This window comes from Leptinotarsa decemlineata, unplaced genomic scaffold (genome assembly GCF_025532065.1).
Source record: "Leptinotarsa decemlineata unplaced genomic scaffold, Ldec_3_MD MMD2_tig00000576_RagTag_RagTag, whole genome shotgun sequence".
NCBI lineage: Eukaryota > Metazoa > Arthropoda > Insecta > Coleoptera > Chrysomelidae > Leptinotarsa > Leptinotarsa decemlineata.
In genome coordinates, this window is record NW_027412551.1 from 3,290,249 (window position 1) to 3,307,984 (window position 17,736).

Consider the following 17,736-nt stretch of genomic DNA (forward strand, 5'->3'; position numbering starts at 1 on the left):
TGAACAGTCTCATTCCTAGATAGTTGCGACTAGTACTTGCTAATTTATGTTGTGGAATCAGCAGGTTGTCTCTATTTCTTGTATTATAATTATGATTATCACTAAGTGTCTGATAGTTGCTGATATTTTTTTTATGAATACCAAGTTAGTATATATGACTGATGAAGGTAACGTCAAAATACCTAGCTGTACAAACCACGGCTTACAACTTTCCAATCTGTTTAAACCTACAATTGCTCTAATTGCTCTTTTTTGGAGTAAAAAAATAGGCTGTAAGTAGATAGAGTGTCCCCAATTTAATAATCCATATGTCATAACATTATGAAATAGTGAATGGTATGTCATGATAGCCGCTTCCCTACCTAAATTAATTTCAACTTGTCTAATATCATAAATGGCCTTAGATAACCTACTCGAAAGATTGTCTGTGTGAGTTTTCCACGACAAGTTGCTGTCCAAGTGGATTCCTAAAAACTTTAATGACTGAGCATCATTGACTTGGTTTGAGAATATCATAGAAGCTGTTTTCGCTTTATTGATTTGTAATTTATTTGCGTTGAACCAATCATTAGCTGACTCAGTTATGTCCTGGATAACGGTGGTTTCCTCTCCTTGTCTTACACTCGTATAAAATGTTGTGTCGTCGGCATATAAGATAGTCTTCATATTAATTGAAGAGGGCAAATCGTTTATATATATAAGAAACAGCAAGGGTCCAAGAATACTGCCTTGTGGTACTCCATATTCTATTGGGGATTGTCTACTGAATTTATTGTCATGGTACACAGATTGTGTTCGATTTGTCATATAAGATCGCATCAAATCAAGAGATATACCTCTGAGACCATAGTATTCCAGTTTTTCGAGTAAAATATTTTTTGAGACACAATCGAAAGCTTTACTCAGATCAACAAATACGGCCAAAGTTGATACTTTGTCTTCGAATCCCTCTCCTATGAAATTGGCTAGCTCAAAAACTGCCCCAGCAGTACTTTTCCGCTTTCTAAATCCAAACTGCGAACTCGTGAATAAATTATTTTGTTCTAAAAATGAGGCTATTCGTATTGCAATTATTTTTTCAGCAATTTTACCCAAAATGGGGACCAATGCAATTGGTCTGTGGTTTGATATCGATGTTGTATCTCCTGATTTGAATATTGGTATCACTTTCGCTATTTTTAGTTTATCCGGAAATATTCCAGTTGTTAATATATTATTTATTATCTGAGTTATTGGCTTTAGTAATGCATCTAAGTTTTCTTTATACATACACACTGAGTGGTTGTAGATGTCAGTTGAATTGGAATTCTTGAATGATTTTATTATATCAGTTATTTCTTCTTCTGATGGAGGATAGATGAAAAGTGAATTTCCATTTACGGTAGTAGGGGATTTACCTAGATGTGTCGAGAAATGAGCTTTCGAGGGTGGGATTTCATTAATTATTTCATTTACAATATTAACAAAGTAATTGTTGAATTCTTCGGCAGATATCGTCGTAGTTGTCTTTTTAGTAGTTGCGTGAAATATCCTCAACTTTAATCTGACCAAGTTTTATTTGATTTCAACTTCAACTTCAGGTGTGATGGTGAAAATCAGTTATAATCAATTCAACTTAATACCTGTTTTTTCCTGGAGATACAAAAAGGTGCAAAATAATCCTACTGATAGGGAGAAGATAAGGGAATTGGAATATTCATTCCATATAGTCCAGGAAATATAGGACCACTGCATTATACTGAGAGAAATAAACTATGTCACCAGCCTTTACGTGCTGCAAAACCGAAGAGTGTTTAATTGTATACTGTGTACAATATTTGCATATATTCCATAACAGTTGCTTGAACCGAATATTGCACATGTTGAAATGTAGTATGCTCAAACAAATGAGCAACAAAAAAGAAAAATGAAGGAGAAGATCTGTTTACTTTGGAAGAAAAAAAGTAAACTTCCTGAAAAACAATTACTAGAAAGAAAAATAGAAGCCTTAGGAAAAAAAAAGAGGATACTGGACGGACATATCAGGAGGGTGGCATTATATGCATTCCCCTTAAATAACCACTAAGTAACCACTGAATAACTATCAAACTGGCAAATCGACAGATTTAGCATTAAACAACCTTGTAGAAAAAATCTCCCAATTCTTTGACAACAAGGAGATTGCGGTTGCTGTATTTCTCGATATTAGGGAGCATTTGACAATGAACTACCTAAATATATAGGATCATCTCTGGCTAGGAAAGGCATAGAATCGACCACAACTGGCAAGATCTATGCCATGCTGGTAAACAGAACTGCAACTACGACTCTTCAAGGCAAAGCGATTAGGTTCTGGGTCAGCAGAAGCTGCCCTCAAAGTAGAGTACTAACTCCCTTTCTGTGGTCGCTCATGATGGATAGTCTGATTGATGCCCTCGAAAGAAGAAAAATATATCTGCAAGCTTATGCAGATGACCTTGTCATCTTGGCAAGATCCAAGTCGGCAAGGGTAGCTTGTAATATCCCCCAAAGCACATTGAACGTTGTTCACATTTGGTGCCTGAGGAAGCAGATGTCTGTCAACCCCAGCAAAACTGTGATAATCCCCTTCACCAGGAGGAGAAAATTGGACAATCTAACGTCACTTTCCCGCAATGGTGAGGTCATTCCATTCGGAACGGAGGTTAAATATCTTAGCATTGTCCTTGATAAAAACTTACCCGAAACGCTCACTTGGATAAAGTTTTACACGAAGTCAGACTGTCCCTATGGACGTGTCGAAGGATATGTGGTGGAACTTGGGGTTTGGATCCCAAACAAATCCATTGAATTTATGTGATGATTGTCAGATCAATAATCACTTATGGTGCAATTGCCTGGTGGCCAAAGGCTTTACAGAAACGGTCCGAGCGAAGCTCTCTGGGTTACAGGGACAGGCTTGTCTGGCAATCAGCGGTGTCATGAGTACCACACCGTCAGCGGCCATTGAAATCCTTCCAGATTTATCTTCTCTCCATATTTTTCTAGAGAGAGATACTAGATGGACTGCGTATAAACGTATGCACATTTTCAATTGCACAAATCAATTAAATGCATAATGCAACAGACTGTTGGTTGACACTGGAAATCACAGCATTCTGGAAATGACCTCTGACTTCATGCCTCCAACTGTCAACTACAAACTGCCTTATGAAGTACTGTTCCCGTGTAGAGAGGACTGGATCCTCCGGGAGAAGAAAATATTGAGAGCAGATAGTTGTTGATTCACAGATGGATCAAAAACACCTTCCGGTTGTGGTGCAGGTGTTTTCAGTCGCAGACTCAGGACAGAGATATTAACCTGCTTAGAAACCTATGCGACTGTATTTCAACCAGAAATTTACGCTATTGAATTGTGTGCGGAGAGGTTGGAAGAATCCAACCTCATACACAAGTCAATGAAAATATTCCAGGACAGTCAAGCTCTTGACTTCTACCCGGCAACGTCTAAATTGGTTACAAATTTCCAAAACGACTCTTATCGATAGGAAGACTCAACAAATTGTCTCTGATCTGAATTCCTGCTTTAGGCTCTGCCAAACACCTGGACGGCAAGAAGATTTATGGACTTCTGGCAGAATCTTCCAGGATTGGTTCACTCCGAGGTATTTATTCACCCTTCGAAGCTTGATACCAAACAGTTGTTGGACTACAGTAGAGATGAACAGGCCTTCTTACAGGTCACTGTCATTTGAATCATTATATGCAGAGACTCGGACTGTAGGAAGACAGTTTGGAAAATGATGAAACAGCAGAGAACATACTTTATGCCTACCCCGCTGGGGACCGAATCAGGTTTTTAGAGTTCGGCAGAGCCGTACTCTCACTATCTGACCTGGAAGACCACTCACCATACAAACTAATAGGCTTCGTTAAGAAGCTGGATTTATTCGGTCGAGTGTGAATAGCACCTCTCAAATGTGATCAATAACCTGAAGGAGGAGTCTGAAGAAAGAGATTCTCATATTCAATGTCTAAAATGGTCTTCAACTGCTTTTCGTGATGAAGCTGTGAACGCAGAGGAAAATATTGGAAACAAACACTTTGCGAGGAAAATAAAAGAATTGACCACCAGTAATGGAAGATATGAACGCTTAAACGAAGCTATGACTACTTCAATTGACGTGCCGACTACTGAAAATGCGTTCGTTTAAAACAACTGAACTTTCAAGAAACCCATGAAGTAACCAGGTTATACTCGGCTCATGAAGTCACCATCCACAAAAAAGATGAGAGCAAGCAAGCAAAATGACAAGGATGGTATCAGAAAAATCGAAAAAATTTCATTTGATTATAAAACGCTGATTTTTCAAAACTTAAAATTCCTGTTTTGGCAGGCTTCCACGGTGAAAACTTAGCATCATTACTGTTGAAGTGGACAGGACAATAACGGTAGAAGCAATAATAAAGGCAAACGCTGCAGGTAATAAGTTGATGAAAACAGTCGATGAGCAGTCCTATAATCTGTCAAAAAACCGCATACAGCAAAGAAGATACTGAATCACATAAACGACCATTTTTCCAGTTGTAATATGGTTGGCGACCATACAGAAGACAGAGCTACGCAACCTGTAGGTGAATATAAAGACTATATCAACTCCCATAAAACTTTGCAATCTCACTACTATATACAAGTAATACCTCTTTTTTCAAGGGTTTCACGTTGCAAAAAATGTTCATCATGCCCTCATAGTCTCTCATGTAAGGCCGGTGACATAGTTCGCGATTTCTAAGCGGTTTTTTTTTCAGCGCGACTTCAGAACGGAAATTGCTAAGTAAAAATCGCTACAGTGATTACCTGACAGTGTCCGCGATTTCCGAGCGATTACCTGGCAGTTCGGATTTCTGACTGGAGGCAGAATATCCCCATGTCGCCCTCTAGTATCATTCGCGACTTCAAAGCAACCACTATGAAGTCTGCTGCTGCTGCGATATTTCGCCGTCAAATGGTGATATGCCTTTGGGCTTTGAGAGCAGAAGGCGCTCTTGCTGGAAGACGCCACACAAGGACGTAAGACGTGCACCGAAAGAGGAACTAGGAAGAAAGGTTTTCTGTAATACGAGTGTCCCTACCACCCTCCATGCTTTATATCTTTCCAGTTTGTTGGCAAAACCGGGGTCGCTTTTGTCCCACAAACAAGCCTAATTTTATACGCTATGAATTAAAGTTTCAACTTCCATGCTAGAATCGCAACTGTGAAATTGCTCGAAAATAACCATCACTGTCGGGTCCCATTCGTTCACCTGGAGTATCCCTCTACTTGGTCGCCTTTGCCCTCCTAATGTCGCTCGGAATCCGACGATCGGTCGGCTGTAAGAAATCACCGCTGTTATCTCGGTCATGTTCCATTCAAATGCAAGGGTTGGTATGAAAATAAAAACCGTTCGGAAACCGTGCCGGAAAAATCCGCTCGGAAATCGCGTAGTATGTCACCAGCCTTACAAAAACGTGCGACACGATACCTCTGTGGAGCGAAATGAAATGATCTATGCCAGCTACTGTTTCTAATGCACGGAATTTTTAGTGTTACTTCATTGTTTGTTCTTGAATCAGCAAGCCTCATACACCTTTACTTCTCAGCCTCACCACTATAATAAACAGGCTTGCAAATTAAAAGTTACTATCCCAACAAGTAGTCGAATCAAGAACTCAATTTTATATGATTTTTAACAGAATGGGTCACGCATACATTTTAACAAACATGCTGCTTGAGTATGTGCTCATGTGTGTATTTACGTGTGTACATGTATATATGTATGAATATATTTACCTAATAATTTATTAATATTATATAGTTATACATAAACTTTCAGCAGAAAAATGTTTTTCGACAAGATGTATTTCTTATGACATCAAACGTATATATTTCTCTCCCTCTCTAAACTGTTTCACATAACTCCACAAAAATTAGACACATTGAATAACAACCAATGAATATATGATATTCTGAATCTCAAAGGCAATAAAAAATGATATGCAACGTATTGCAGTTGTTCAAGTAGGTAGGCTATTATTGACAAATACGTGAATGACAAACTGTCGATTATTTTTATAAAACCGATAAAATGATGGAAAAATCGAAAGCTAGGCTACTAAGTTTTACAGCAACTGAACTCTTCATTCTAACAGCGATAAAACTGACAGTCATGAAATTAACATTCAGGTGTGATTATTGTTTTTTGAATCACATGTGACTTTCTGGGCCTAGTTATGCATCTCTCTCACAATTTCAATCACTGCCATTGTTCTGATGAAATTGAACCAATTGTGACTAAATGATTTAAATTTACATATATTCTTCTACTGAAATTCACAGGTTTCATTGGATATTATGCTTATGATACTGACTAGAACTCAACTGCACTGAGACAACTCAAATCAATATGTTAATCAAATGAAACAGAATAAACAGATACAAGACCAACATAAAAAACGAATTGCTGCATTTTATTGACTCACATAACCTCTCGAAAAAGAAACAACAAACCTTCAGATGACACTCCACCTTGAATACCAACAATTTATATATGATATTCAGAAATACCAACCTCAATCGAAACTCATTGGTATAATGAGACATTTATGATTTCAATGAAAACGTCATTCTGAAATTCAATGAAATCGAAAATAATATGCGACATATTGGTGATGAATTTGTTGGCAAATACGAGTTTATTCGTTCACGTATTCTGTTCATATATTCGAATATTGTAGTCGAATACCAAATATAATCGAGGCTTCCCAAAGAGGTCAGTTGCAAAGCCAAGCTTCGACATTGACCTTCTCGTTTATCTTAGACACTGGGGAATTGAGTTCTCTGTCGATCCCATAGCTGACGTCTTCGTGAGGAGAGATGTCAGCACCATGTCTTGCCCAGACTCATTTTTTAAGGGCAGTTGAATCCAAATATGCATTGGGTAAGGGAGCCAGGCTCCAACCTGTCCGAAATTAAGATGGCTACCGGTGCAAACATGCATTGGTGGTTTGACCTAGCACTTGTGATGAGATATTAGGTCGAAACCGCGCTATTTGATGTTGGATCACGAATGTTTCAGTATTTTGTTATATTAAGGCCACAAAAGCCAAGAAGTCTCCGGGGATCGACTCAATAACTAATAGGTTGTTGAAAAGGCTCCAAGAAAACTGCGTCATCACGATTTTGAACATCATCAATAGTTGACTGGCCCTCAACTACTTCCTCAGATGGTGGAAGCATGGGATCGTCGTTACGCTCCCAAAACAGGATCAAGACCCGCTGTTCCCACAGAACCATCGCCCGATTAGTCTGCTCTCCTCAACGGCTGAGCTGGCTGAAAGAGTCGTTCTGCAAAAGCTCAATTGAGAAATTGTGGACCGAAATGTTCTGCCTGATGAACAATTCGGTTTCCGGAGGAAACACTCCACTTAGTTGCAGGCTCTGAGACTGGTCGAAAACACCGTCAAAGAGCGAAGAGGAAAGAACGAAATCTTCTCCGGCTATGAAAGTGAGGGTCTCCGAAAGGGAGATCGACTGTCAAGCGCGAGCAAAATATCTCGGTCTTCTGATAGACCGTAGGCTCACCTGGACTCCGCATTTTGAAAACGTGAAGGCAAAGATCGAGGGACCGATCAGAAGTCTGTAAATGAATAGAAATTCCAGGTTAGGCCTTAAAAATTGAATTAGGATGTATAACACGATGATCAAGCCTGTCATTATGTATGCTTCAGGCTTTGGGGACCAGCGGCTCCGCCGAAGCTCTCCGTTTTGGAGAGATTGCAAAATGAGTTAATTCGGATGATAGAGAATGTTCCGTGCTTCGTACGGAATGAAATCATTCGCGGATGAATACTTTTCTCACCCAAACACCCCAGCCAGGTAGGGGTACACCGTGGAGGGCGGTGCGGATGTTTGAGGATCATCATCTTCATACCGTCATCAATCACCAGTCAGTTGTGTCTCGTTTGTCCTCCTGACGATCACACGTCGTAAAAGTGAGGGAGCTACGCTCCAGCCTGTTTGAATTAAAAGAGGTTTGTTCTGGTTCTACGAAATTCGGTTTCTAGGACGTCAGGACCATGCGCAATTGATATAGAGCGTTCTGGTTTATTGAGGATAATTTCGGACTGATGAATCCTCTGTTCTGATTTCGACTGCGAAATGATCCTAAACTGTTTCGAACCGTCCTGAATCGTTCTTGCTCTCGAGGCTGAACTGTTGAGAACTGTTCCAGTTGAACATGGTCAATAGTATTTCCTCGTCTTCATCTCTTCATATATACGATAGGTGGCACAGTGGTCTCCTCAAAAGCGTTCTGGTTTAAACAAGTGTCCGAGACTATTTCGGACTGTTTGAGATTTTCTGTTTGTACGCATCATGTCTTGCGCAATTTCGAAACAGTTTCGGATGTTTGAACCAGAACAAATCGAGATAATCCATCAGCATCGGCATTTTCAGTCACAAAACAGCCACACATAGAAATGTAAGTTAAATGGCAACACTTGGTTATATGTTACGCGGCTGCCAAACCAGGGATGGCGACACTATCGGGGTTTTCTCCAGTTTTCTGTAATGAATCACGTGCCTTCTGCGCGCGCATGATTCAAATTACTGTTTACAGAAGAAGAATGAACTTAAATTAGGTAGGACGTCCGTTAGTTTTGTTGTGATAATAATGTATAAATATGGTTTGGGACTGTTTTCCTTTTCAAATTGTGTTTTTGCTTGTGTGCTGTCAGTTTCATATTTTTATTTATCATATTGAGTACTTTCGAACATAAAGTATTTCGAAAAAAGTGCTGCGTTCCTTCTTGTGAGGATAGGGAGAGTAGTCAACATCGGTTTCCCAAAGATGACCCCGCTGTTTTCGATGTTTGGCTCAAGAATATAAACAATAAAGAACTCTTCAATGTACCCCATGAGACAATTTATTGTAACTCACGAGTTTGTGACAGACATTTCGCTGTTGAAGATAAAATTACTAGCAGAAGAGGTTTAAAACGACATGCTGTACCTGTTTTATTTCTTTCTGGTAAGTAAGCATAATCCTTACTCCTTTCGATATCTTGCAATTTTAGTTTATATATCTTATTCATCATATTCTCATTATTAAACAACAATTAGATTAATCACTTATCGAGTGCACCATAAGTATTGCTATATGAATTTGCAGAAAAATAGAGATGTTATCTCGTGGTTGAATAATAGTGTTCTACATGTTTTCAGAAACTATCGAAGAACCAAGAGGTATGGCATCATGTACGTCTTCTGTGGCAGGTAAGAATTATTGTAAAACTGTAGTTCCAAAATATATGTAGTTTATAAAAAAAAATCCATACAAATGCTGCAATTTCATTTTATAGGCCAAGAACAATATGAGGACATGTGTCAGCCCTCCATTTCCATACCTGAGCAAGAAATTTGTTTGGTACACCTTCCAGAAATGAAATTATCAGTGTTACCCAAGGTATGAATAGAAAAATCTTGGAATGTTCATCATACATACCAATTTGTTAATTTTACACAATATATGAAAGAAAGAAAGAGAAATTATATATTCATGTAATTTTTCAGGTCATGGAAGCTGTGATGATAGCTATATAAACCAGCCATCAACTTCCACTTTTGAGCAAGAGCAAGAAAGTCATTTCCGGACACCAACAAGGAATACAATAAGCGTTACACAAGGAAAATAATACTGGAGCAACTATCCTTCAACCTAGTCAACTGTCCAGATCATTCTGGCAATGATTCAAAACTGTGTCATCTGATTGTTAGATGCTGTTTGTATTTTTGGTGTAGAAAAGTCAATTTGGTTACTAGGGGAAAAGATAAAAAATTCATTAGGTTTTTGAACACCCAGACAAACAGCGATTTCATTGATCCAATTATATTGTCCGCTCATGAAAAATTTTTGAAGAAAAAGAATCGTTTATTGAAAAAACATTAGTTTAAGTTGAGGTTTACGTATTTCCAATAAATTTTGAACTGAGTTCATATAGTTTCATTACCACATTTACACAAATTTAACTGAAAATAAATATGATTGATCATAATTTGAGGTAATTCAGTTCACATATTTATTGTTGCTTCACTTGTTGATATTTTTGATTGGTCAAGGTTTTTCCCAGATGATTTCTGTGGAATCAAAACCTGACCGGTAGTGAAGCAACAATAACAATAAATGATGAGATTGGAACCTGTGGTGTAACAGTTGAAACTTTTCCTAGAGATCAATTTCCCTAACACCAAACTGATATTTTTGCACTCGACGCGCGTTTCGCTATCAAGGTTAGCATCTTCAGAAGGAGAAAATTGATACTGTATCAATACATAGCTCCTAGGGCGCTAAGTGAAGTTGCTGAGAACATTACAAAAACTAAGTATGTGGTGGATCTTGTCAAAATAAATATCTTTTTCCTATAAAATGTTTAACGAAGAATGTAGAGAGGTGCGTTTTTGTCTCGATTAGCATGTTTTCTTTCGTTTGATTTGCTCTAAGTTACCAATCTGTGATAATGTAAAAATATATTGTTTCTGAGAGCAGAGGGGTTTTTGGATATTATGATGGGATCTAAATCAATCAAGATTAGTTGTAAGCTTTAGGGAGAGCAAATAGAGGTGTAGTTCTGTGATTATAATTAGGTTGCCAAACCCAATTTTTCCAAGAAATAATAGTAATAATAATAATAATAGCTTTATTGTCCAACAGTTACCCATTTACAGGACAATATAAAATTTTATTCACAATACTTAACTACAGACGAAAAATAAAATGATCAAAAAAGAAAAACTAATTCTAATTACCTACTTCACGTACATGGGCTCAAATGCTATTGAAATTTGTACACATAACATATATTGGGGAATTGAGCATGTTAGTTCTTGCTGCTCTGAGAGGTCTAAAAATGGATTGAGATCGTGAAGCTGGCTGTGGTACATTGAAGTTAATTTGTTCAAGAATTTTAGGACAGTCAACTCTCTCATTCACTAACTTGAATGAAAATATGACCGACGCATACGAGGAAATACGAGGAGTCAATTTCATTATTAAGTAATTTGTACATAAATTGTGCAGAAGAAATTTCTCGCCTGTGCTCTAGTTTGATGAAATTAAATTCTCTCAAAAACGTCACGTAAGGTATATCAAAGCAGTACAATCCAGTTTTCGAAAATAGAGATATGTTAGAAATGTTTTCTGAAACTTTTCAATTTCATTTTTATATTTTTCGTAGTACGGTGACCAGAAAGATAGAGGCGTACTCTAGTATGCTCCTGACGTAAGTGTTGTATACCATTATCAACGTTTTCATATCTGTGAATCTACATTCTACAGGAATGCCTAACCACGAATTCCAATATCCTATACCCTCTATTGATTATTGTATTCACATGTTAATTGAAATTGAGTTCTCTGTCAAAGTAAACACCTAGGTCTTTCACAACATTTCTATCAGCCAGAATATTATTGTTTATAGTGCATTCGAATAGAATTTTTGTTTCTTGAAAAAGACACTGCTTCGAGATCTTCTTGCAGAATATGACAATCATCGATTTGATTGATCTTTCTATATAATTTGAAATCATCTGCGAAAATCAAACATTCTGATGATCTTATACAGTTTGGCAATGTGTTAATCAAGCATAGAAAGAAAAATGGACTCAAGTTGGAGCCCTGGGGTACACCTGAGCAAGTGATACATTTTTCCGAACAACCCCTTTGAATACCACATATTGTTGGCGGCCCTTTAAATAAGATGCGCATAGTTCTAAGATTTCAATTGAAAATCCTAGCTTACAGAAACTAGTGATCAAAATGTCGTGGTCGACCTTGTCGAATGCAACATCTAGTTGTCCAGCAAGGTCAAACACTTCATTTGCGCTTTGGGAAAATTGAATAAGGTTGGTAACTGTCGATTTTTTTGATGTGAAGCCATGTTGATTATTCGATAAATTAGGTCCAACGAATTCTACCATTTTTAAATATAAAAGTGACCAAAATACCTTACTGGGTACACAAAATAACGCAACAGGCCTATAATTCATTATCTGATTTTTATCACCATTTTTGAATATGGGGGAAACTGCTCAGTTTCCATGATTCTGGATAAACCTTGGTATTCATTAAAAGATTATAAGATTGAATACAATTTATGGGAGTTTTAGTGACTTTTTGGGTTTCAGACGTTTTATGACAGCCAATATTTCTTCATCAGATATGGCTCCTATTCGAAAATTATTCATGATATTTCGCTATTGCGAAACACGTACCGCGAACTTTCAAGTATCGGTCAGGTTTATCATAATTTTCAAAGTCTATTGAATTAAGTGACAGTTGTCCATTTTGGAGATCATTTAAATGATGTTTCAAAATCAAATAATTGAACCATAATGGTAATACATCAATAAATTTATCACCAATTGGTGATAAATTTATTGATGATAGTTTTTCTTATCTTGGTCACACAGTATAGTCGACTGAAAATGCTAATGAAGTGATAGTGAAAGTCAATGTGTATTTCATTATATTATGTTTTCAGCAGTCATTCCACCAATACTGACTGAGTAGCGCCTACTAATTTTTCGTTTCAGATTTTAAGCGATGGTGGTACCGCCTGAAAGTAACAATTTGTTAGAAAAAATTACGGAAACCGAAATCCGAACCTACAAGAAAAGATGGGTTATACTTATAATATACAACTTGTATAGTGCGGCGAACTCTTTTCAATGGTTGGAATACTCGATCATAACGAATATTGTTATGAAATTCTATGACGTTGACTCTTTGGATGTGGACTGGACATCCATTATATACATGGCGATATACCCATTTATTGTCATTCCGGTATCTTATATCATTGAGAAAAAGGTTAGTTGCATTTTACTTGTGATATTATTGGAGAAAATGTTTAACTAAACTAGCAGTTGCCAAAGACTTCGTTGGCGTAGACTTACTTAAGTTGTTGGAATTTCCTAGATTTTCCTAAAGGCCAAAGTTTCTTCGTATGTTTACTCATCTTTGATTTATAAGGACCAACTATAAATATAGTCACAATATCAACTAAATGAACTCAACGGTATCTTCGTATTTTTTCCAAAAAATGTTTGATGTGATTCTTTAAAGTAATTTTTGTTTTTTATTAAAATAAATTCAAACTCCAAAAGTTGAGTGAAATTCAGCACAATATAATAGTTGAAACCGCGACCAAATCGGTCAACATATTTTTTCAATTGTGCTTTAATAAAATCCCCGGGATGATATTTTTTTAAATATTTCATTTATTGTCTTCCACAGACAATAAATGAAATAAACTCATAGATCAGTAATGATTTTTTTAACTAGACAGATTTGTAAGACATTTACTGTCGCAGCAATGAAACTGGCCAAAGAAGTAAATATGTTTTTCTGCCGTGTGAAAAATATAATTTCATCTCCGATCGTTTATACGGTGTGTTCAAAAAATCGAATTTAAATTAAAAATAATAATACCCACTATAATTACAAAGATAAAAGCGGGTTATCGAGCGAGTGGAGTAAACCTGGAAAATTGTTCGCACATATACGTGGCGGCGCCAACCCAACCGACGGGATAAACGGTATGATAGCCGGTTGGGTTGGCGTGAGTAGTTTGTTTCATCGTCAAGTGAAACGATAGTTTGAGCCAAGAGGCCGGATGATTGATTTTCACTGCCGATCGTCGAATCCGTGCTAGGAATCGCACGTTGAAAGGTGAGACCTCGTTAATACTAAGTTCGCACATGTTTGGATTTTTTTAAATTATCGTTCGTGAGAGGAGAGGGACAGCTGGTTAACGAAGAAACAGATTTCAACAGATACACAACAATCATTGATATCATAGATATCATTGTTATGATCTATGTTACGTAATGTGTTATGTTCTATGTTTTGATTCAATCATTGATATTAGAGTTTATCTCACTATAAAGTGATACTTGAAAACACACAGCAATCAGTTACACTTTTATTATATTAGATGGGCTGAAATGTTTCTAGGCTAACACACAGATAATAATTATAATAATAATAATACCCAACAGTTAAAAACTATTCACAGGGTTAACTAAGTATGTTAAAAAAAGCAATATAGATCCTAATTTTTTCAAAAACTACACCTCAACGATTTGATCTCCACAAACTTTATTTGAAAAATAAGTTGAGGTGTAGTTTTTGAAATTACTATGGATCTTCATCAAGTAACGGCCGAATAAATCAGAAAAAAAATAGATCCTTATTATTACAAAGTTACAATTTGAGAAAATGAATAACGAAATTATAAAATAATAAAATAAAAAAACTTTACCAGAAAATTAAAAATTCTCCATGAAATACTGAGATGCAGTGTCAACAATATATACTAGGAAATCAAAATTGATATCACACAAATTTGAAATTGAATTGAAATTATCGCAAATGCTGAAGATAGGTGACTTGAGATACAAATTTGTTCTGGCCAGTCGGCTGTAAAAAGTTTTTGTACTTCTAGTTCTAAAATGAGGAACACAGAAATTTATAAAAGATATTACCTCCATAGCATCCACATTATTGTGCAGTAATTTATACAGAAAAATTATTCCAGCAAGTTTTCTGCGTAATTGAAGACCTTCAATATTGAGTGTTATGGTAAGAGATTCATTTGGAATACCTCTATCAGGATAGATACCATAAGATTTGAAGTAAATAAACTTTAGAAAACGACGTTGAACATTGAACTTTTTCAATTAATGTATTATAGCAATTGTAGAATGGAGACCATAGAACAGAGCCATATTCTTATTTTGACTTTACGTAGGCTACATAAAGAGTAACCAGACCAGATATGTTTGAAAAAGATCTACAATTGCGAACTAGGAAGCCATAAACTCTCAATGCTTCACTTACTTTCGATCTAATGTGGTTGGAAAAAGACAAATTTTGATCAAAATATACATCAAGACATTTAATTGAGTTACTTCGTGACAGTTAAATGGTATCTACTTGATAATTGTACTCGATAATTGACATTTTCCTACTATAAGACACACAAAGTCTGTATGTTTTCTATCTGTCGTTGCAATGTATTACAGTCTTCGATAGTTTCGACAGGTAAATATATTTTCAAATCATCTGCAAAAAATAACTTACTTCAATCGACATAATTACTGAGGTCATTAATAAATAATAAGAACAGAAGTGGTCCGAGATTCGACCCCTGAGGTACTTCAGATGAAGGATTGTAATAAAAAGAATCATAGCCGTTATGAGATACAAACTGTTCGTGTTGGAGAAAGTAGGATTTGATGAAATGTACTGCTGAATTATGGAAACCAGATGGTGATACTTGTTTTGAATCCATATGATTTTCAATTAAACGTAATATTCGAAAGACATATGTACACATTTTATAGAAGTCGAACTATCAATTTGTGAAATAGAACATTTTGAGTGAAGCAACTTGGATAAAATGAAATTTCGTGTGTTATTAAAACATTGTATTTTGGCAAAAACTCTGTTGAAGCCAAAGTTTGGCTTCATAAACATTATTCGGACCATTGAGAAGTGTTTTGCCAAGTTTGAACGAGGTTAAATGAGCACCGAGGATCCGAGGACGATGCATGCAGTGTATGCCTCAAAGAGGTTGTTACCGACGTAAACATCGAAAAAGTCCGCAAAATAATTTTGGATGACCGCAAAGTGGGACCGCAAAGTGGAGTTGATCGGGATAGCTGAGGCTCTATAGATGTCAGAATAATACACTGGATATATCGTGCATGAATATTTGGGTATGCGAAAGCTCTGTTCAAACTCTGTTCAAACGCGATCTCAATCGACCAAAAACAACAACGAATTGATGATTTTATGCAGTGTTTGAAGCTATGTTTACATAAGAAATTCAAATTTATACGTCGATATGTGACAATGGATGGAACATGGCTCCATTATTTCACAACAGAATCAAAACATCGTCATCTAAGTGGGCTGCACTAGTCTAATCAACAAGTTCAAAAACATGAAAAATAGAGAAAAAGGTCCTAAAAATATGAGCGATGGCTCATTCGGTTCGGAATCACCTCTAGAAAAATGTTTTTGAAGGATTTCGGTGCAGGTAAAATATTGCAATTGTTATTAACAAAATAAGATTTAAAAAAATGGTATTTAGTTTTTCGTTAATAACTCAAAAAATATCAATATTTAAGCAATTTTGAAAAAAGCTTGTTGAAGAGGAGGAAATTTACAATAAAAAAGTATCGCCACCCTAAACTCTATCTCAATCATTTATAATTTTAATTTGATGTTGAAAATAGGGTTCCACGCGGTTGTTACGGCATGCGCGCGCTGCTGCTAAAGAGAGATCATCAAAAGAAATAATTTTTTTGAAAACATAAAATGTCATTTTAAAAATTTGAAAAGAATATAGTATATTCTTAACACTTGAATGAATCGAGTCCCGTACAAAAAAAAGTTTTATCACCATTTTTCAAAAAGTTATTCAATTGTTAACTAACAATTTTTTTCCCAATCTCCGTTGGCATAAATAATGGGATAGAAGGTATAAATAATTGGCCTATAAATTTCAAACTTCGTGGAAGCCTTTTGATATATATACTTCATACGATCCTGCGATAAAAGTTTATAAAAATTTATTAGTTTGTTAATTATGATTTTTTATAACGATTGCAAAATGAAATATCTAAAAATTGTTGATGAATTTTTTTTCAATTGGTATTTAGCTATGTCTGTTTTCACATTAAACAATGGCAGTTATTAACATAGGATATGAGTTTTTTACGTGATTTGTTTATTAAATTGTTTTAAACAAATAGAGAAATTCAATATTTTTGAATTTTTTTTGCTATTTTATTGTCTAGAGATAATTATGATTTTTGAATTTTTTTTTTATTTTGATTTTTAATTGTTTGAAATATTTTTTTTATATTTTGATTGTTTGAATAATTGGTTAAGAAAAAATTTTGCTTTTAAAAATCACATATAGCTATATATATATATATATATATATATATATATATATATATATATAGCTGTTTTTATAATTTTTATTTGCTTCAGAAAAAAAATCACGTTGGTTAATAGGTATTTGTTTATAACATATTGTTAAACTAATAAACAATTGAATAATGAATAAAAAACAAGTGTAAATTATGATTTTTTTGAAAATTTGAAAAATTTTAAAATTATTTCTTAACTAATTATTTAAACAATCGAAATATAAAAAACAATTAAAAAATAATTTTTTTTCAGAAAATCATAATTATCTCTAGACAACAAAATAGCAAAAAAAATTTTTCAAAAATATTGAATTTCTCTATTTGTTTAAAACAATTTAAAAAACAAATTTCGTAAAAAATTTATATCCTATTTTCATAACTGCCATTGTTCAATGTTAAAACAGACATAGCTTAGTATCAATTGAAAAAAAAAATTATCAACAATTTTTAGATATTTCATTTTGCAATAATTATAAAAAGTCATAATTAACAAATTAATAAGTTTTTATGAACTTTTATCGCAGGATCGTATGAAATATATATCAAAAGGGCTCCACGAAGTTTAAAATTTATAGGCCAATTATTTATACCTTTTATCCCATTATTTATGCCAACGGAGATTGGGAAAAAATTTGTTAGTCAACAATTGAATAACTTTTTTAAAAATAGTGATGAAACTTTTTTTTCTACGGGACTCAATTCATTCAAGTATTGAGCAGATACTATATTTTTTCAA

General features: G+C 35.2%; 1 protein-coding gene and 1 long non-coding RNA gene across 2 annotated transcripts in view; both read left to right on the plus strand.

Moving 5' to 3' along the window:
- Positions 1-9,357: 9,357 nt before the first annotated feature.
- LOC141481920 (uncharacterized) lies at positions 9,358-10,437 on the plus strand. The gene is made up of 2 exons (XR_012465242.1): positions 9,358-9,462; positions 9,570-10,437. It is a non-coding gene; the product is annotated as an uncharacterized lncRNA (long non-coding RNA).
- A 2,064-nt stretch (positions 10,438-12,501) lies between these two features.
- Positions 12,502-17,736, plus strand: part of LOC111505267 (choline/ethanolamine transporter flvcr2b) — a 34,435-nt gene continuing 29,200 nt past the window's right edge. The window contains exon 1 of the mRNA XM_074174279.1: positions 12,502-12,864. Coding sequence (XP_074030380.1) covers positions 12,598-12,864 — 267 coding nt within the window. The 5' untranslated portion in view covers positions 12,502-12,597. The remainder of the gene's footprint in view (positions 12,865-17,736) is intronic.